General features: G+C 40.6%; 1 protein-coding gene across 1 annotated transcript; it reads right to left on the bottom strand.

Annotated features, from left to right (window-relative positions):
- Positions 1-12585: 12585 nt before the first annotated feature.
- On the bottom strand, positions 12586-14869 carry sem1 (SEM1 26S proteasome complex subunit). Its single transcript, XM_039819176.1, has 3 exons — positions 14672-14869; positions 14064-14157; positions 12586-12779 (listed from the first exon to the last, which is right to left on the bottom strand). The coding sequence occupies exons 1-3, from the start codon at positions 14745-14747 to the stop codon at positions 12737-12739; spliced, it is 213 nt and encodes a 70-aa protein (XP_039675110.1). The 5' UTR covers positions 14748-14869; the 3' UTR covers positions 12586-12736.
- Positions 14870-21485: the final 6616 nt, after the last annotated feature.

The raw sequence follows: 21485 nt of genomic DNA, 5'->3' as shown, positions 1-21485 counted from the left end.
ATTTTTCATTTAGAGCAGCCTTTCAGCCTCTATTTTTAGCAATCAAACTAACAATGATTCTGTCAGCCGCCACAGAGTAAGTGGGTAATAATGATAAACCTTGCGACCTTTGAACTTCAATGGCTTGAGGGGTCTCCTGCTCGCGTCCCCAAGGGCCCACGCGTCCTGACAACTTGAGCGATGAGTGGCGGACGGCTGTCTCAATCGGCCTCCTCCTATTTTTAACCAACACTAAACACAGAGCTTCCAAAATAGACACAAACTCTAAACAAATGATTAATATGGCACTTAAGGTCTCCCCACTGACCAGCGAGTCCCTATTAACAGCCAATAACGGAGACCATCTGGGGTCAAAAGGTTTAAAGACTTTCTAATAAAAGTAACAGAGACATGGGGATGTGTTTTGGAGGAGAAAAAGTTGTGTCTCAGTTTGAAATGCTGACAAGTTAATAATCCCTTCTCAAATGGCCTTACCACAGTAAAATCGCCAGTTTGTTCTTACTTTTATTGCTATCATCTGTCAGTCACTCACATCGTTCTCTTTTTTTTTTCTGCCTTGTCTTAAGTGGACTGAAAGAGCTAAAGCAGCTTTACAGTAATGTTCTCGGTGGGGCTTTATTCTCATTCCCCACTCTTTCTTTTCTTTTTTAGTTGAATGTGAATTCTTATTGTAGTTTTAGGCAGGAAATGCCTAATGGATTCCCAAAGACGTATTCATGACATGGTAATGAGATTCAAATTTGTAAGACATTTCTGACCTGAAAAAAGAGGCTTCTTGTGGCAATGGCTTTGTCCTGTTTTCCACAGCTCAAGAATACAGTTTTGCAGTCACTCTCACTATTTCTAATGTCATTTTAAATGAGCCGGAGACACAAAGCCAAAGAGTTAAAATCTAGAAACAACTGAGGAATAAATTGATCTGTCACTTACTTTCAAAACAGAGTATCCTAGGGTTGATGGAGAGCATTGGTCAGTTGCAATTATATTGGTATTATATTGTTGCACTGTTTATCCTACCATAAATGTGTTGTTTTTAAGGTGCAAAATGTCATAAATTTTTCAAAATTAAATTTGAAGCTCCTTTTATGTAACCTAAAGTGGTTATAATAAAGTACTTGTTTATTTAACTATAAACAGTTTAAATAATGCTGCCTCATATATGATATTTATAGTATTAAAGTATAAATCTGTAGTTTAAATCAAATCTGTCCGTGCTGCTGAAAATACTTGACAGAGCACCATGTTAATTCGCTGCTGAAAATAGTCCCAAACATATGCACTGTGTAACATTTGCACACAAAAAAACTACAGTGCTCACCTTGTTTAGGACAGTACTTAGCCTTTAAAAAATATATAACTATATGTGTCAGTTATTTTTTAAAGATTTACATCTTCAGTAGAAACCAGTAGGCTTGGGGATGATGACACTGATAAGGTAGGGAAGTCAAAAAGTACTGAGAGACAGACCAGTGGTTTTGGTCTTTAAATAGCATTTGTTGACAATAAGAATAATGTAAAAAATAATATCAGATTTATCTTTTTAAACATTAGTCAGAAGTGGCAGACGTAGTACAAAAAGCACAAAGGTTAACATAAATGCCAGGATGCAGAGTAGTGTCAAATCTACAGGCAGACAGGAAAAATATGATTTTTTATGAGTTTACTCCATATAATGTACTGAAGAGAAAGGATTATGACCCCTTGTGAGTGACTTTGATTTATAACTCTATGGGCACACAAAGAAGAATTATTTTCTAAAGTAAAAGTATTTAAAGATAAATGTTTTATTTTTTCTACTGTCAGATTGGCAAAATCTAAATGTATGTCCCCAATTTGGGTGGCCCTGACCTAACCCACATCTTTATTCTTCCAAGAATCCCTTTTTTGTTTTGTACATTTTCAGCTGATGTTCTTTTTCAGATCTGTCATTTGTGATAAGTTGAATGTCTTGCTCAAGGGCACATCAGCAGGACACATGGCTGTTGATGGACACAGTGGCTACAAACCTTCAACCACTTGATTATAACCACGTTACTTCCCCTCTAATTAAGAATGTCATGCAAGAGCCAAGATTGATGAAAACGCCCATTGTGTGCAATGACAAACCATTGCAAACTTCATACTTGCCAAAGTAGGATTTTTATATAACTTAGAAGTGTCACCAAAACCACACATTGGACAGACTGCCCAGATAATTTGGAACGCCTCAGACAAATCTGTTTTGCATAAAGGACAAGAAGGTGGCGAGAAGAGAGAGAAGAGAAATGAGCATCCTTTGGCCATTCTTGATGAAATCAGCCTTCTAATACATTGAACATATAAGACAATAAAACATGATTCATCTATTTTGATGAAATTTTTGTGCTTCTTAATGGTGGATATTTTCCATAAGAAAAACATTAGGCTATTTGTGCTAATACATAAAAGCTATTATGTCCTTTCTTTATCAGTCATATAGAGAGCCTATTAGCAAAATAATTGACTTCTCTCTGTATGCCTACATCTCTACTGTCTGTCTAACAACAAAACACTGCTTATTATAATCTACTTTCGTTTCTCCAATCAGTTGGTTGTCAAACACTATCCTTAATCATCATACATAACATGCACTGCATTAAAGTGGCATTCTTGTAAACACCATATATGTAATAGTGTGTGACAAGCCGCCTTTGTTTACACCATAATAACTGGGTGTTTGAATAACTTCTCAATGACTTTAAGTAACCAGCCAGACTCACTCTGCTTCCATTCAGCCGTGCAGCCTGATAACCTGGACTGACGTTTGGCATGGAGTGGACTACGGATTATACCAAACAGTAGGGCTGAGTGGACTTCTCAGGCATTTCACCTGCGGTCTTGGGACATGGGAGTGCATTTCCTGCGCACACATTGCGGATGTAGTGTACATCCGCTTGTCTCATTATGCAAATGTTGACGTGTGCATTCATAAACATGTGAGACACGTAATGTTAATATTAGCCCCACCCACACACTAATTTATTGGAAGCACCAGCTTTGCTTCCTCTGCAGACTCTTTTCCATCTGCCAACCTAAACCTTAAGGCGGGCTGTCTTCTCTGCAGCTTCTGGATGAATCTGTTTAGTGTCTTTCAGTTCAGATGAAGTGCTACACTAACCATGCTTCAGGGCATCTGGGATGGGCCGGGGGCCTGGCAAAGCACGTGAAGGGGTGGATGGGAGCTTTGAGATGGTCCAGACAGGGTAGCGGGCAGGCTCGAGCTTCTCTCTTCCACAACAACAAGGACCTACACTGAAGCACGCTCAGACCCTGCAACCCGAGAGGGCACAGGGGTCCTCCAGCCTGCCTGGTTTGGGATAAATGAACCCAGATGCTTCCCGCATATGCAGAGCAACCATGCTGAGGGAATGAGGGCGGGGGGAGTAGGTCGTAGAGACAGAAAAAGAGGAGGCTTACCTCTTTCCTTTCTTTTTTTCTTTCCCTAGTTCAGGCAGTTATCTGTCAGATTCCTGCGCTTTCTCATAACCACTGATCACAGAGGCCTCCGTGCAAGGAACATTGTGGGAAATTATCAGAGGGGCATTTGTCTTTGAAGGAGAATGAGAGCAGCAGCAAATCTTTAAGTCCTTTCCTGTTCCTCTTCCTGTCAAGCTGCCACCTGGACTGAGAGAGAAGGAGGGAGCGAGAGAATGATGGTTGCATTCGTCTAAATGACTTAATTGAAGTTCAAGTTGGCGCAGGAAGTTTTAGAATGTAACATGAATAGTGTGATTAAATGTCTTTGAAGGATTTGTTGCATAGATGCGGGTTAGCTGTTCATCTTAACAACATACTTGATCCAAGACGCTAAGCCATCACTCTGCCATCTATAGAATAACACCTGTCTTAGGAATAGTCTGTTTCTTGTAGAGCATTAGATGAGAAGATCAATACCACTTGCATATCTGTAAAGTAAATATGAAGCCACAGCCAGCAGCCGCTTAGTTTAGTTTAGCAAAAAGAGTGGAAACGGGGAATCAGCTAGCCTGGTTCTATCCAAAGGTAACAAAATCCGCCTATTTCTTGGCCGGGCGCATCCGCCTGCACCCAGCCAAGAGCTAGTCCGGCACATAACCACAACATGTTGTTTTTACATTACGTTTTTTGTATCGATTAAAGAAACGAGATATAATGTGTTAATTAGTGAGCTTTGGAGATGTAGAGACAGTCTTTATGCTAAGCTAACCAGCTGGTTGCTATTATTACTTGGAGACAACTATTTTTGTCTGGTATCACTCATGATCTCAAAGTGCTGATTCTTCTCTCATCTGCACTGCATCATAAGTATTTCCATACAAACTAACAGTAGGGATTTTTATTCAATGATTGGCTCCCCTCTTGGTTTTCTTTTCTTGACTCATTTTCACTGGTTTGTCATTTGCAAACTAACTCTTACCAGTGGTCCACCTGCAAAGTATAACCCTATCTTCAGCCATAGGTGGGTTGTGTAATAAAAAAAAAAGAAACTGGCTGCATGAAAACATTGTAACGCAGATGCTTCCTTTTTTACGCAGTGACGCTTCAAAGCTCCTTTTTTCACTGCAGACTGTGGCGATGTGTTTCTCACCAGGGACCTCAGGAGTAACCTGTGTCACTACCAATCTTCCAGCCTCTCCTGATGCCATCCAGATGCCCCCTCCTGAAACACACACCAGCTTCTTTGTGTTTGCTCCACTTGAGGTTTAGGGCCCTTTTTTTTACCAAGTTGGACATGCACTAACACATATACAGATGCACATACACTTACACCAAAAATACACACTTTGAAACAAACATGATGTTCAGACACACTTAACCACACATGTGCGTACACCCACAGTCACAAGCCACCCCCTGTCTGAGGTAGATGCAGCAATGAGGAATAAACGACAAATTTCCTATTTCGTTGCACTAAGTCTTGCCTGCTTTAGATCACTCCTAACCTGCCTTGCCATGTCGGAAGAGCAAGAGTTAAATTAGAGAGGACTACATTTCCTGAAATGAAATGACTGTCAACTCAACTTTGCTCCATCATCCCAGAAGAGTGCAAGGAAAATATCCCAGTCCTTCCTTGTTTTTTGCGTAATGAACAGCAAACAGTTTGAAATATCAAAGGCAAGGGTGGTAAAAGGCATCACTCTCAAATGAATTATGAAAGAAAGCTGAGTTGTTTTAGTCTGTCTTTGATCTCAGAAGTTTGTAGTGAGGCAGCAACATGTAGCTCCTGGATATGTCATCATGACCATTAGGGAGTGCTGACATCTATCTGATTAGGATGACAAAACAACAGGTGTGTGTGTGTCTCTGCATAAGTTGGTGCATCGTACATCTGCTGTTGAAAGTATCTATGCATCAATGTGTTGTTTTTGTGCATGTGGATATACGTTTGCCTTGGTTTTTGTACATTTTAATGTATTTTGAAGCGTGTGCATTTTTGTTCTTCTTCTTCCACATCTGTGAGTGTGTGAGGATGAGAGAGTGCATGCCTGTGTGGTGTGCTGGCTGGCTGTCCTGCCTTGAGGGGAGATAAATGGCTGAGTGTTGTTGTTGTCCAGAGAGCAGACACTCAGACAGCCGCTCACACATGATTAATTGTTTCCTTGTTGGGACTGGGACCAGTTGACTGTGGCTGGACCAAGGCCTCCCACCCAGCATTACTAGACGTGTGTGTGTGTGTGTGTGTGTGCACACGCACGTAAGCAAGACAGTTAGAGGGTGATGAAAGGCAAAGACAGCTAGAAAGAGAGAGAGAATGCTATGTCCTATTTTATGTGTTTGTCTGTCATTGTGCTCTCTTTTTAAACATATGCTATTGTTTTGAACCCAGGCACACAGTGAAGTGGTGTTTGTTTTTTTTGTTTTTTTTGGTTGAATGTGGTGAAAATGATCGATGTGAATTGAGGGGAAGATTTGTCCTGCAACCTTTTAATATTCACTTGAATTGGATTGTGCAATTTTAAAGGTCTTTAATGGACTTTTTCCTGCAATTGTTTCCCTCCCTTGTGTAGTTACACGATGCAGATACTGTGACATGTAATTAACCATGCTCTAAATACTTGATCCAAATGAAAGAAGCTCTAGCTATTGCCTCGAATCATGGCTTCACATTGATTTCTCATAGGTCAACATTGCTCAGGTTGATCTACAGTGATGCTGGGTTTTATGGGAGTGCATGAGTGAGCTTGTTGATTGATTAATTACAATTATCAGAGTCCTGATAATTCACCAGAGATGATAATAACATCAAGTGTGCTTTACTGCTCTGGCGGAAAAAGCCTCTCCGGTGTCTAAATTGTACCCCCCCATCATCTCCCCTCCACCCCCCACCCCCACCCCTTATTAATTTCTCTTCCTTCACTGTCCAATGCTTTTAAGTGCAGCAGGACAGGTAGATGGCTGTTAACGGTGTGTTCAAATATTGGAGGTTTGGGAGGGGACTGGGGTAAAAATCGGGAGTAAAAATAAATAACAAACAACCTAATTGCCAGGTATCATGGGTGTACGGGAAGGAAACACAGCGGGGGGCCACAGACGTCACAGTTAAAAACACGCTGCCATCCTCGCAGGGCCATTCGGCTCGGTTGCACATTGTGGTTTAATGATGACATGCATGAGGATGACTCACATGCAACACTGATTCACTTTATATTAGACCCTTAATTAATCACAGCAGCTATTATCCCCACTATGTGGTGATAAAAGTACAGGACTCCACTATGTAAATAGATGCAAAACATTTAGTGAGAATTTAAACTTCGGTTCTACTTCACTTCAATGTATTTCACAGCGTAGGCTGGTTGTAGGCTACTACTATAAGCCTGCTTTACTGAATTGGGTTGCTCATTATGAATGAATAAAGCAGTATTGGATATTACCAAGGTCCATACTAGATGCCGATCACAAAACTCATGTAGCCTACTGCCGTAAGTTCAAAAACAGTGCAGTTGAGAAAAAAGGATTAGAAGTTTCAGGGCTCTTAAAAAAAACTGTGTATCAGATATATAAGGAAACTATAAAGAAAGTGGGTAAATTAGCTTTAGCGAAGGCTATCTAGCTCGCCATAACTAGCCAGAGTGCAGTCACCGTTTGGCTTTTAACTCAGTTTTATTGTTCTTACAATTTGTATTCTGTCCCCCCCAAAAAAAACAACTACACATTTTTATGGCATAATAATATTTAGATCATACAGATCATATTCTGGTCTGTACTCAATTGATCAGATTTTGGCTTTGTATGTACTGTATTTCTATGTCTGTGCTCTGTTTTTCGCCTTTGTGAAATTATACATTTATCTGTCAAAGACCTGCGAGATGGATCATGTCATAAACTGCACGGCTGAAACTCATAATCTGCCCTGACATCAAACCAAAGACTTGTGTTTTCATAGTGACTCAACCACCAGGGGTAGCGTTAAACTGAAACATACCCATCTGTTGTTTTTTGTGTGCCAACATGTCATATCAAGTTAAAATCCGGACGGGTTTAAGTGACGGTGAGGCTGTGGCGTGATCCCATACTGTCTCAGATATCCAGTGTCATGTCCACATGTTCAAATGGCGTTATCCTCATTTTCAGCTGAGCTGTGATGCCTCCAATAAAAACTAGGAGAGGTTTCAGAGCAAAGCATGAAATATAACCCAGATATTGTATCTTTTAGTTATATGTGTAACTAGGTGAAGTCAAATATTTCCATTGTAGAAATTATGTTTATATTTATGTTTCCCTTAACTACAAGTATGACATTTTGGGTCAAAGTATGGTGCTCGATGCTCACTGAAGTGTCAAAGTGAAGATTTCTTTAGTTTTCTAAAGATCAAAGTTTCAACGTATGCTATGTTTTAGATTAAAAAGCTTTTGTGGCTTAAGTTTGGAATGATGTGTGCTGAATCTGGCGGCAACTTCCTGGAGTCTTTCCTGGTTGCCTGGCAACTGCTCAGAGACAACAACAAAAAAGTCTGACCCATACCATAACCCCTCAGAAAACAGGGAGTATGATTTTTTTTTCTTTTTTCAATTACTGAGCTTTAGAAGTGCTGGTATGACGATTTTGTTGCCTTTGGACTGAGCCAGGCTAGTTGGTTTGGCGTCTAGTTGGCGCCGGCCCTTACCGACGAAAGTTCCCGAATGTCTCTCCAGTTAGACATTTTCATCACCCTCTTTCTTCACCCTCGGATGTTTGTTTTGCGTTTGCTTTTTGTGAATTTTCACACTTGGCTCAATCGGCGATAACACTGACTTTGTACTAGGGAGCTTGGCGGGGTACACCGTTTGTCCGATCCAACAGATTCGGACAATTGCGGTCTCGCTCGCATACAGCTCTGCTGGGTAATGTCTAGATCATTTCAGGTTTGCAGTGCAAGTGTGAAAGGGGCATATTTCCAATTTAGCTTAGTCCTTGATGTAAAGATGGCGAGGATGCAGGAATTGGGTAGATGCGACTTCATACTACTAACCAACATGATTACAACCTACCTATAGCAGCTTGAATAAAACTCTACTACTGCTATATTACAGTACAGTACTCATATATTCTAATTGTATTTAAAAGGTTGTTTATTTTTGTATTGGATCTATTTTAAGAGAATATTTAGATCACAGATTTTACTTCACTTGCACATGATATTATCAATACATTTTTAGATGATACATATACTGGGTTTCTTCTGATCCCATAGAAAGGGGGAGAATCATTCATGACAACACAGGATCATTTTGATGAGAATGAATGGAGCTTAAAAAGTAGCCTGTGGTCAATCTATACTGGTTAATTGAGGCAGTTAGGGTAGAAGCGACTTAAAAGCCCCAGTCCTCCTTGACACTGATGGCTGTCCTATAAGGGACCCTCGGTAGGGCCCTCAGGTCTTTTGATAGGGCATTCGCCAGCGTCCTTTGGGGTTGTTTCACCCCCCACAATAAACAGGCAGCCCTTTGTCAACGGGAATAGGGGGGTCTGAAGGGTTGCTCCTCGTTATTATTTTCTAAAGTAATTATACCTTATTATCTGTGTTTATTCTAGCGGGGGTGCGAGCGTGCAGGTGTGGGCCATTCGGCAGTAGTTTGGCAGTCTCACTGAACGCACCCCGAGTGTCTTTTTTTTTTTTTTTAAACTCTCTCCCCTCCATCTTTACTTGGAGGTTTTTGGGGGTTTTAGTTGTGGTATTGTAGCCCTGCCGCTAATTTCAGCCCAACAAAAGAAACGTGCAATTAGGGCTATTATAGTAGCAGCTGCATGCTTCCTAGCTGTGCAGAGACAGCTTCGTCTTCTCCCTGGCTTGGTGGCGAAGGGATTGGAGAGGGGAGAAGTGGAGAGAGCAGGGCCTGCAACGGTGGGGAGAAAGTTCGAATGGTCACTGTAGCTTCCAGTGTCTGCAGGAAGGAGAGGAAAATATAGCCTGGGAGGCTGGTGTGTTTCCTCCATGTAGACACAGCAGGGACTCTCGCCCACAGGCTTGTGGGCCTGGAGAACAATGGATATGCCATCTCCCAACATGAAGTGTTATGAAATAGTCTTCGCCACAGTTCCATTGGCTGCTCTCTAGCATGGAGTCATGTGGTCTCAGAACTGCGTGGGCCGAGGGAAAATGGTTTGCAAATAAAAAAAAAAAATGCTTTCTTTCATAAAGACAAGAATCAGTTTAATGAATTTCTGGCATCCAGTAGTTCTCATATAGACTGATCCAGAATGTATTACGTTGAAAGTATTACACATGGCTTGGATTTCTGTATCAAGACTACACAAGCACAAGTAACAGCCCCTTTTAAAAAGTAATCCATTGTTTAAAAGATTTCAAATGCAACCTTTAAATCATGTCTAAATATTCACCCAGAAGATTGTTATTCAGACCTCTGTGAGTCAGTCAATACCAGCCACAGTGAGCCTTCTCGTACATGTCATGGGGAATCATGTGGGTCACAAAGGAACAACAAAAATGTGTGCACAAATTAAAGTCACAATTAAATGGGACCAAAGAAGAACCAGTGCAGAGACACTGAAAAGCCTGGCGATCTGTGAGGTTGAATATTGAGGGCCTGTCGAGGCCCTCATGGCGTCAAACACAAGGGACCAATCTCATGCTCTGAGCACAAACAAAATGGTCACAGGTCCTCCTCTGTTGCTCTCACTTAGCGATTCTCTCACTTCACCGACTTCCCAACCCTTAGAATTATCATCTGGCCCAGGGCCCTTAGTTTCAAGGGCATTAAACAGATCCGAGTATCACCCATGTATGAGTCAGAGCTCTTTGAGTTCACTTGATGAACATGTGACTTTCCTTTATTTCCCATAGTAGGTTACTTGCCAAAAAATATTTATTTTCTTTATTGACATGTATATCAGTAGCAGCTGGAAGGTATTCTTTCAATCACAATATATGTCCAGGAGAGTTGTTGGGCTGTGATATGCAGCTGATTGGGAAAATAACTAGTAGTAAACAGGGATTTTGCATTTTCCCAGAAGAGAACGAGAGACTATCAGACGCTTGTCAGCGTGCTTTCAGTTGCCAACGTCTAAACACTTGACCTGAGCTAACAGACTTCCACTTTCCACCTTTTCCAGCCTTTAGTGCCAAAATCTGAGTGTAGCACTTTGAAGTGCAGAATGACTCTTTCCAAATATAAACTATTGCAAAACAGCAAATAGTGCTGGTAAATCAGCACCACAAGAGGAAACTAACAAAAGTTAGTAGGAATGACCACCCACAGGCAGAAGGCAGAGGTGGAAAAAATATTCTAAATGTGAGAGAAATTAATAAAAACATTATAAAATGTAATAAGATGTTCTGAATCGTCAGGTTATAAGATTTGTAATGTCGAAACTTGCCTAACCCCTCCATACTTGTGTTGTTGTACCCTTTAGAAGGAGGACCAGCCCTCGAAATGCCTGGAAAAGGGCTATATGAGAAAGGACACAGAAACTGAGTTTGGCATAATTCACAATATTGTACTGGATGAGGAAGGCCAGACTTTTCTCATGGAATCTGTAACACACATTTGTGATTTGTATTATTGTTTCAGGTATTTTACTAAATCAAGTTTCATTTTTCATGGCTCTACTGCAGTGACGTGAAGCCAGCACAATCCTGTCACACACTGCGTGCCATTCTGAGCTTATCGTGTTTTTAAAATAACACCGCATTATTCAACAGCTACATACATTGGATATAGTGAATTCAAAACTACATGTTCATCTCAAACAAGTACAAAAACTGCACGCAAATACAGTACTTGAGTAAATGTATTAAGGTTACTATCCACTCCTAGAGGCAGAGGATGAATGTTGTTTTCAGGATGAAAGCAGCTCTTGCAGCCTTGGTCTTACTGGCATCCATTTCACCTCATTAGGACCCTGGGACTGAGAGTCGACAAAACACTGAGAGAAATCATTTTGCCGGGGGAGTGTGGCAGGGATAAATTGGCCTCTGGTTCAGTATGAGAGTCCCCGCTGTGACAAGCGGAAGAGAAGGGCCTGGCTGGCAGTAGGGGCAGGCCCGGGCAAGGCAGGCTGGGAGGCCCCATGCTGAGACCCCCTCCCTGCTTCTGACAAACACGGCAGTGGATAATCTCTCCTTCAGGGACTCGGCCCAGCGCTGTAGGGTTTAGAGGGAAGGGGGCCGTTATACAGCACAGTGCAGAGGAACTGCCTTTGTATGTGTGTAGCATGCACCACAAACACACTTGTTTGCATTGTGTACCTCCACTGCGCACAGCTTATGTACATCTGTTTCCCCGTGTACACTTTTTCTCTCTTCTCCCTTAACATAAATATATGGTTGCTACAAAATGATCTTGAATATCAGTCAGAATATCACTATGTCAGAGGGCAAAAACAAGCCGTCCATTACAGGTAGATTGTGTTGACTTGGCAGGTGTGCTTCTGAGGAGATCAACAGCTCTTACAAAATGGGGCGGCTGTGGCTCAGTGGTAGAGCGGATCCCTGGCCCTGCAGTCCCATGTCGAAGTGTCCTTGGGCAAGACACTGAACCCAGAGTTGCCGCCGATGTTGCACATCGGAGTACAAATGTGTGTGAATGTTTATCTGATGAGCAGGTGGCACCTTGTACAGCAGCCTCGGCCACAGCATATGAATGTGTGTGAATGGTGAATGGTTCCTGTACTATGTAAAAGCACTTTGAGTAGTCGTTAAGACTAGAAAAGCGCTATATAAAAACAGTCCATTTACAAAGACTGTAATTTGAAGATATTTTAGCAAATCATCTAGGAAGTCATCTTCCACACAAAAACCAATAACTGCAATGGATTTAGCTTATGCATCAAAGAATAGAAGCATTCTAAGGAATTAGTGAAATGGGAAGATGCAGGCTAGATTTCTAGTAATGACCATTCCAGCATCAGTTGAATTTATCCATTGGTTATGCAGCATGAATTGGGAGGTATGAAGGCAATTATAATGTATTAATTTACTAATATAACTTGCTCAATTTCAGCAATGTTCCTGTGAATACTGAAGTAATGCAATCCAGTTGCTCAGGTTTGCGTAAAATAGCAAATGTATTCTATTGTATTGTATCCATAAATAATGTCTAAACATTTTCATTATAGTCAGTAAGTAAAAACACTCAGAGGAACAGTTTTCTCTTAACAATTTACTTCCATCAATATTTCTTACAAAAACAAATTAACATCCTCAAATCTATTCTGGCGGTGTGTGGTCAACCAGTAATATTGAAATATAAATGTCCATATCCAATGTCTTCAAATACTGAACGGCCTTGTCAGCCGCTAAGACGTCTCCATCTTGTAACCATGTTTTTCCAGCTCAGCTCTGCAAGGAAAATAGAAAGATCAAGTCAGTAGAGATGATTACATGTGGGTGGTTGAGGCATAAGCACCCTCTGCTATTGATTGTGAGAACCATTAAGAGATGAGTGGAAAATATATATAAATATTGCATAATGTGTGCAGCTATGGATTTGATGCGCACACACACCGATAATGATATCTTTAAGAAACAACTTAATAGCATGGCTATCATAATTGGCCTAAACAGCATATTACTGTTTAAAGTGTACTCAAATAAAACAGACCAGCCACTTCTATATCAACAGTTATTGATTATCCAATAAGTGTGAGTTTGCATGATGGATCTTAGGATAACTTTGATGTGTAATTTGCAACATGCTTATTGCACAATTTCAGATACAAGTGAAACATGCAGTGGCCTACTGCAATTCATAACAACCTAAGCTATAAAGAGGAGCTGCGTAATGGCTGCAAAGTAAGAAACCAGATTTTCTGCAATTCACAAATTGTATTAATACTGATCCAAGAGCAATCTGCCACAAGTAGCTTCCTAAACAGCCTTTTATAGCTGTATATTTGAAGGGAAAAAAAAACAACCTTTCTTTATCGTTAAAGAGACCATAAGCTTTGCACTGGATTTCGTTCCTGTTTAATTTGGTCCTATCAAAATGTTTACTTGTTTAAACCAATCTAACCATTAGCATTGGTTTCCATATTAACTGCAATTCAAATATGGGCATATTGTTTACTTGTGTTTTATTTCTTAAGAACACACACTTAAAGTAAGACATCAAGAGCAATATCTTAAACAAGTCCCCTTGTTTTACAGTAATACCTCACAGTACTTATAAGTCAGCAAAAAATAACCATTAACACGTGAAACCAAAGTAGCTAATCATACAGTGAAATTTGGAAATCTTTCAAGAATCAATATCTTGTAAATGCAATACTGTAGTGAAAGTTATTGGAGAAAAGGTCTGCCTGTCACTAGTGGTCTCACATAGTGGTTATTTTCGGTCCCAGATAGTATATGTCAAATAATTCATCAAAGAGCTGTGTGTCTCATGCACTGTATTTCATGCAAGACAATTTGGCCTGTATGCATCAAGTGTAAAGCAATTAGTCCACACCAAGAATGACTTCAATAACTTAGTAATACTATTAAAACCACATATGAAAATAAACTAATCCACCTGTACCCAGCATCTTAATTACTTGGCCTGCACTGCTAGATACACTGACAGCCTATGAGGGAGTGTAGCTAAACACTGAAATGTATTGAGTAAGGTTATTCAGATTTATTTACCTCAGTTGATTTGAGAAATCATCCTCTACGTTGTCATCATCCCAGTTGTCTTCCCAAACATGAGCGTCTTCATCTTCATCCAGCCCCGTCCAATCTAGGAATTTAAAAGTGTGATTTCAACAACATTAGAAAACAAAGTACTGTAGCTAGTCAAATACTCAATTGAGAGACAAAAAGAAACGTTAAAAACACCATAGGTGCTATTGACTGTCCACTTAGCTAGCTAGCTTTAACTTATTATAGGTCACAGTTTACCTGAACGGCTAGCTTCACTTTAGTTAGCTTGTCGTCTCGCATTAATTATACACGCTAGCAAAATAACAAACAGAGAAGTAAAGTAAAAAAGGAAACGGCTATGACAATAGAAGACAGCAAGCTCCATCGGATGAGTAATTTAGTAAAGTTAGCTAACTTAGCCAGATCAGCTGGCTGTGGCGTGTTACCAGCTAGCTAGTTAGCTAAATGCTAGGTAAAGCTAACATGGCTAGGCTAGCTGAGTCACTGTTGCAGGGCCCCGCAACGAAAACACTGTAACAAGTAACGTTAACGATGGTCAGTAAAAAGAAAACAAGAGCAGTATGACTTCAAATAACATCTGTATTATTTACCTTCGGCTGGGAATTCTTCAAACTCATCATCCTCCTCCAGTAAGCCAAGGTCCACTGTCTGTTTCTTGTCTGACATGTTAGCTGCGTTACCGCTGTGTTGCTGTTTGTCAACGAATGGCTCTCTATGGCAGGACTTGTGGGACGCTGAAGCTGTTCGTGCGGCTATAGATTGCGTTGACTGCGCAGGAAAGCGCAGCACCATGCTTTACGGCAAGGTAAGATATTTTTGTTGTAGGTTATGTAGCATATTTCATTAAAAGTAAACTCAGCGTGCTTTACATTAATATGCATTTGTACCATAGACTGTAGTCTATGATTTGCACTCACTCAGAGACAGTAAAAGAAAACACATGCACCGCTCAGACAGCATTGACACAGACAGACACACTAAATCAGACTCTCTCTCTCTCTCTCTCTATCTCTCTATCTCTATCTCTAGCTCTCTCACACACACACACACACACACACACACACACACACACACACACACACACACACACACACACACACACACACACACACATTGCAGTAGTCTAACCTATTTGCGATGAATACGCTACATGAACAAATCAAATTAGCTTTGCATATTAATAACTAACTTTTGATATGGCATGTTATAGCTGCCCCATATGTTAGCCTAGGCCTACTGACTTATAAAGTTCTACGTCTGAAATGAGGTTTCCTGACATGCTCAGTGTATTTCAATTATCATTATAACAAGTAGGCTAGGTTATGTCAATCTTATCTTTATTCAATTGTAAAATGATTCTGGATACCGTTTACTGGCTTGTCAGTAGATGTGAAAATAAAAGATTTGATGTTCATGAAAATATGTAAGATGTAGGCTACCTGAGTCCACATGGTTGTGGTGTCATGGAAATTTCAATATTGTTGTATGCTATCCATCAAATAATTTGTTAAAAATTAAACACTTTTTAGCATAGCAATATGCGGATTGATGTAGTTGATGTGTGATGTTGTGTCTTGTGGTTTTTTGGATGGAAGGTAATATTTCTTACATAATTAAGTTGCTGATCATTCTGAGTATGATGCTGATTCAACATGAACAGATCTCAATAGGCTCCGATGGCTCCAAACTGTAGTTTGTATTTTAATAAAAGATGTGAAGAGCAAGAAAAAACATAAAATACATTTAGATGATTTTGATTTGATGTGAACTTTAAAAAAGCTTTTGCAGATATAGCTAGGGCTACTGTACAGCATGTGTTTGCTTGTTTCCGTGTTTTCAGCTTGGATGGCTTTCACTAACAGTGGTTTGACATTGAAAGGATGGAGCAAAGCTTAGAAAATACTTGCAAATATTTAGGAAAACAGAAAGCTATTTCTCTCTGCCTCCCTGAATTTCCCCTTTTATGGTTCACTCTCTCCCAGACACACACACACTCTCTCTCTCTCTCTCTCTCTCTCTCTCTCTCTCTCTCTCTCTCTCTCCCATACTACCACAAAAGCCTTGTGCAGTCTTCTTTCCTCAAAACATATGCACACAAGTCAGTCAAATTTCTGCATAGATTTTTCATTTAGGAACAAATGCGCATTGTAACCCATGTGGCCTGCTCAAATAATGAAGCGGCAGCCACAGCTTAGGATGTATTTTGGATAAATGAGAGTGCACATTTACCACAAAACCGCTCGCACCACAATGAAAATGGCTCTGCAGCTGTCATATGTTGACAGATGGAGCAAACCTCAACTTAGGCTCTACGTACTTATTCAATTTTCAAATTATTTTGTAATCATCCTAAGCCTTTGCACATGACAATGCCACAACAGTCGGAGGAAAGAGGTACAAGACATGGAGAGAAAGTGCAGGAAGTAAATGCCAATGTGTTTAAATAGCCTCTTTGCAGTTGGATGTAGAAATGCATGCTTAAAAACTACATGTTTTAAATATAAAAGAGCATTTAAAACGTTTGAATTTTGACATTTGAATTAATGAATGAAGGAATAAGTATTACATGCTTATTGATACTTTTAAGGCTGCAACTGACGTTTATTTTCATCACAGATTAATCTGCAGATCATTTTCTTGATTAATTGATCAATTGTTTGATTTATGAAATGTCCAAATATATTGAAAAATTCCTATCTTGAGAAAGTAGAAAGAGTTCCCATTACGTGATAGCTCTTTAGTTATTAGCCGCTCTCAGGGCCTGATTCTAACAATATTTCTGACAAAAGAATAAGTGTCACTATTTTTAAAGAGACTATAGGATTGAAAGGATGAGTGCAGTTAAACTTACTAAGGCTATGAAATGACAACCAAAGAGGCAATTTAATTTACACCTTCAGAGAATTTGATTTATGAATGACAGTTAGACTTGCTTTGGGCTGCCCTCCCTAGCTGATTGTGGTGCCCGCGTCAATCAGTCTCCTGGTGCAGGTGAAGCCCTGGGAAGTGGCTGCAATGTCCGCCCAGCATACCTGAGACTGCAGTTACACCGTGGCTGGCGCCTGTAGTCTCTCTGCTCAGGTAAAATAGGAGGAGGTTGAGGAGGGTGGAGGGTGGATCATAGAAGGGAGATACAACATGGCAGACAGACTCCACCGCAACTTATGTCTGAGTAGCAGCATCACATTTCTGTCCTTTCACAAAGCCCTCTGGGAAAGGACAGGTCGGCAGTCGCTGCACTGAAAGAAACAGACAGGGCAGACAGAGGAAGACTCCAGCTGAAGCCTGCCTGGCCAGTCTGCCCCCCCCCATCAACCCCGCCACTACTGCCTGGCTCTTTATCACAGGCCCTGCTCATGATATGGCCTTGAGGCGGTGCACAGTGAGAGGTAGATGGATAGAAATGGGTGGAGATTTGAGAGAGAAGACAGAAGTGTGTGTGTCCCAGAGATAACGGACAAGACCTCTTCTTCCACATGTCAGAGAAATTGACAGCACATAGGGTGACAGCTGGTTGTCTGCTGTGTCGTCTAGCCGTATACTTTCTGTACCTGCGGACACTTTGTCTAGACACCTCCCTCCTAACAATTACACTTTGCATTGTCATTTTCCCTGCCTCCAAATGGAGGCTTCCGGGTGCCACTCTAAACTGAGCGTGTGCATACCGTAAAAAGTTTAGATTTGTTTGAGCTGAATTCTGTTGTCAAAGCTGTGAGACAAGAAAGTAACGGGATACCTTAGCTTAAAGAAATGCCCTAAGACATACAAGAAAGTGATCATCATGGATTAAGGGGACTTAAGTAGCCAATTAATGAGGCAAATCCAAGAAAAAACATGTAAGCTTTGCTCCTAGGAAATCTGCAGAGAGAGCGATATGCTTCCAGGATATGTCTGTCAAGATCCTGTATTAAATTTAATCCCAGCCAGTCACTAAGTCTACTCCATTGTGTGTTGTGTGGAAACCCAGTCTCACTTTTCATATAAATACTTAAACCAAGTAGAGAACAGTGGATATGATTTATTTCAAACTTGGTAATACAATCAATTAAATTCCCATATGTGTCATATGAACATAAAAATAAAGGAAATTTTTATGTTTGTTTTGCTCTACAGAGCCATTTTTCTGGGGGTCTCATTCATTGAGATGTCTGTCATGACGAATTTAAGTTTCATATTTTCCCCCCCTGTCCGTCTTGAAAAGCTCTGTCATCTTCGGATTGAGGTACAGTTTGCCAAGAGGCTAATGGCCCTTTATGACAGTACAATCTGATGCCTGTCCCGGCTACCCTCCAGGTAATCCTGTCCACCTTGGCGGCTTAGCCGTGCTCGGGCTTAAGTTGCATATTTTGTTTTTATCAGGACGCTGCTGATAAATGCTATCAGCGAGGGAGAAAAGAAATAGGGGAGGGGGGTCTAGCCTGAGCCTCTAGTTGAAATCTAGAGTTGAGGAACAATGACACCTCTATTGGTAGCTAGACAGCACTATAGGGTTGGAATAAACAGCAATAGTAATTTGCCAATACTGTTTAATATTGTTACCAACACAGAGGGGGTACAAATTCATCTCACAAGCTTTACAAACCATTTATAGATTTTAAATTTCTTTGCATAAATGCATGATAATCCTGCTGCTCAACACTTTCAATCACAATTACAACAGCTGTACTTTTAGAACTCAAAAATATCATTTAATAAAATCATAAAATTACATGCTAATTTATTTCCAGTAATGTGCGCTAATAGTGTAATACCTCTGTGTCCATGGTCCAATGCCATGGACCTATACTGTACGTGAAAAGCACTCACACACTCTTACCATAGGTGATAACCCCCTCTGTGAAAAGCACTCTTATTGAAAGTACCTATTATCTGCAAAGTCTATCTTCATGCTGACACAAAGTCATTAGCTTAAGCTGTCCTCTGTGTTAAATCATTGTTAATTTCTTTGGCAATAGTGCACAGTGAATTGACATATTTTTTATTGACTGCTACAAATAAATTACAAGTAAACTAAATAGTGCCAACAGATATAAAATAGTACACCGTACATACAGATAAATTCAAATCCACTTGAAAAAAATAAAATAATTGAATGGCAATTCCTCATTTAGGCCAAATAGGTAAAGGATGCATGTTCTCTCCATACTTATTGAGCCTTTGCTAACTTAAGCCTGAAGTGCATCTATTGTGCTGTGATGTGGCCCAAGATCAGTGTCACAAAAAGGCTTTGTGAGAGACGGCACATGTCCATAGAGAATTGCTGGCTTTTGAATTTCTAACTGTTTTGCTTAAAAAAGTCTTTAGCTTTCACCCAATGTGCTGAACAAATACATATTCCCCTATTCCGACTTTATATACTTTAACTATATATACTATATCACTATACTATACTGAAATTTTAAGAGGATCATTATGTATTGTCTATTGCCTCCATATCTATCATTACCCATGTGTCTCTTTTTACCATTTTTCTCCCTTTTTTCTCTCCCCAGTAATTTTCTATTTCTATATCTATTGCACACAGAAACAGACACACCTCCCTCTCTCTCTAGTTATAGTCATGGTATATCAAAGTGTGTGTCCCACACAGCAGGGGGGGTTCAGTGTATGAGTGACAAGACCTGCTCTGCTCCGCTCTGACACCTGTCAGAGCCTCGTCCTCGTCTGTGTGCAGAGATGGAAATGAGCAGGAGTGACACAACATGCCAGAGGTGACGGTAACGGCTCACCTCTCTCCGGCGGCTTCTAAATCAGTTGCACAGCTCACGGCTTGTGTGCTGGCTGGGTAACAATAATTATCTACTCTGAAACTTTCATAAGAACCTTATTTGTAATGCAGTGATGTCACACTCACTTGGATATTTGAGTTTTAATGCTGTGAATGTGGCGTGAGAAATGTGCACAGTGAGTGTCCATCAGCATGTGTCTGATCATGTTACTGCAAACTGCAAATGAGTTTGGAATTTATGCTGCCAAATATATACCACTACATACAAGCCTATAGATGCTTAAAGTCAGACCATGTTACTTTTGAGAGAATAAATAATGAACTCTTTCTCTTTCAAATGAAAAGCTGTCTTCGTAAGCAATAAAATGCAACATTGCTCAATTCAATACACTCAAGGGTTTTGCTGTTAAAGCCTTACTTGGTCTGGTAGGACCAGTAGCGTATACGGTGGCTAATGTTAGCATAATTTAGGTATAAATATTGCTGTTAAAGGTGCTCTAACAGGTGCTCTATACAGCAAACATCTCCTCACTATATAACAGTGTTCCAGCCAATAACCGACAAGAAGGAGCTGGTTGAGCCATCACTGCAGCAGCGTTAGCACGTAGGCTACTTCCACAATGTGTATTCATGACTCAACCAACTCCTTCTTGTCGGTTATTGGCTGGAAAACTGTTTGTTATGGTTCGTGGGGCAGGTTGGCGCAGTTTGTTTTTGTTGGCGTTTGTGGAGCCTGGGCTGTCTACAGAGACCGCGTTTTTTTACAGTGTGTTCAGGGGACAGGCAGCTAGCGGATAGTGAGGAGATGTTTGCTGTATGTGACGAAAAATGTTCTAGCCTAAAAAACGCGTCACATCACTTAGAGTACCTTTAATGGTCAGTTTGCCGACTTTATGACTCTTCGTTACTCCTATATGCCAATGTTACAATATTTTTTTAGCTAATGCATTTAGCATTATCCTAAATGTTCATTCACAGTCTATACTACTGTATCTTCCTGCAATAGATGAAGCTGCAGTTTCAGGACCGCATTTCTACAACCACATTTCTACGGCCACATTTCTACAGCCGTAGTTAAAGGGTTAAGGTTAGGTTAAAAGAGAGGGTTTGAGTTAGGGTGACTACATTCTAGCATCTACCACAAATTAGGGTCCTAGAAATGCGGTCCTGAAACTGCAGCTTCCTTTATTGCAGGAAAATGCTAGTCGCTGCAGCGGCCGATGTGTCTTAAATTTACATTGATAGGTGATACCCAGAGCACATTGATCCAGCTGCAACTGTAGTGTAATCCAACTCTTTTCATTGTTGATTTGCTATAATCTCTAACTGACTAACCATCCACAATTTGCTTGTACTGAATTCCGTGTGCCTAATCCCCAACATGTGGCCGTCCCTAGCCCCGGAAAAGTCTGTGATTGGTCTGATTGATAAATGAAGCCCTCCTTATGCTTTTGGGCGTCCGTTCGAAGGGGGCCTCTGTGGGTCTGGACTATGTCCAGGAAACCTGGGACAGCCACTTATTAAGTAGTTAGACCGGGACCGCTGGTGGTCACCTGGGCTTGGATTTAGCTTTGGCATCCCTAAGCCATCAGTCAGGTCTGGAGGTCTGACTGTGGTTTCATGTTGTGAATGGGACACAATCCTCTCTTCTGCACTAAGGTCAAGGGTTGTGTATT

The sequence above is a fragment of the Perca fluviatilis genome, chromosome 13 (genome assembly GCF_010015445.1).
Source record: "Perca fluviatilis chromosome 13, GENO_Pfluv_1.0, whole genome shotgun sequence".
In the NCBI taxonomy this organism is placed as follows: Eukaryota; Metazoa; Chordata; class Actinopteri; order Perciformes; family Percidae; genus Perca; species Perca fluviatilis.
The sequence above is the reverse complement of the archived record's forward strand: the minus strand, read 5'-3'. Positions and strand labels throughout refer to the sequence as shown.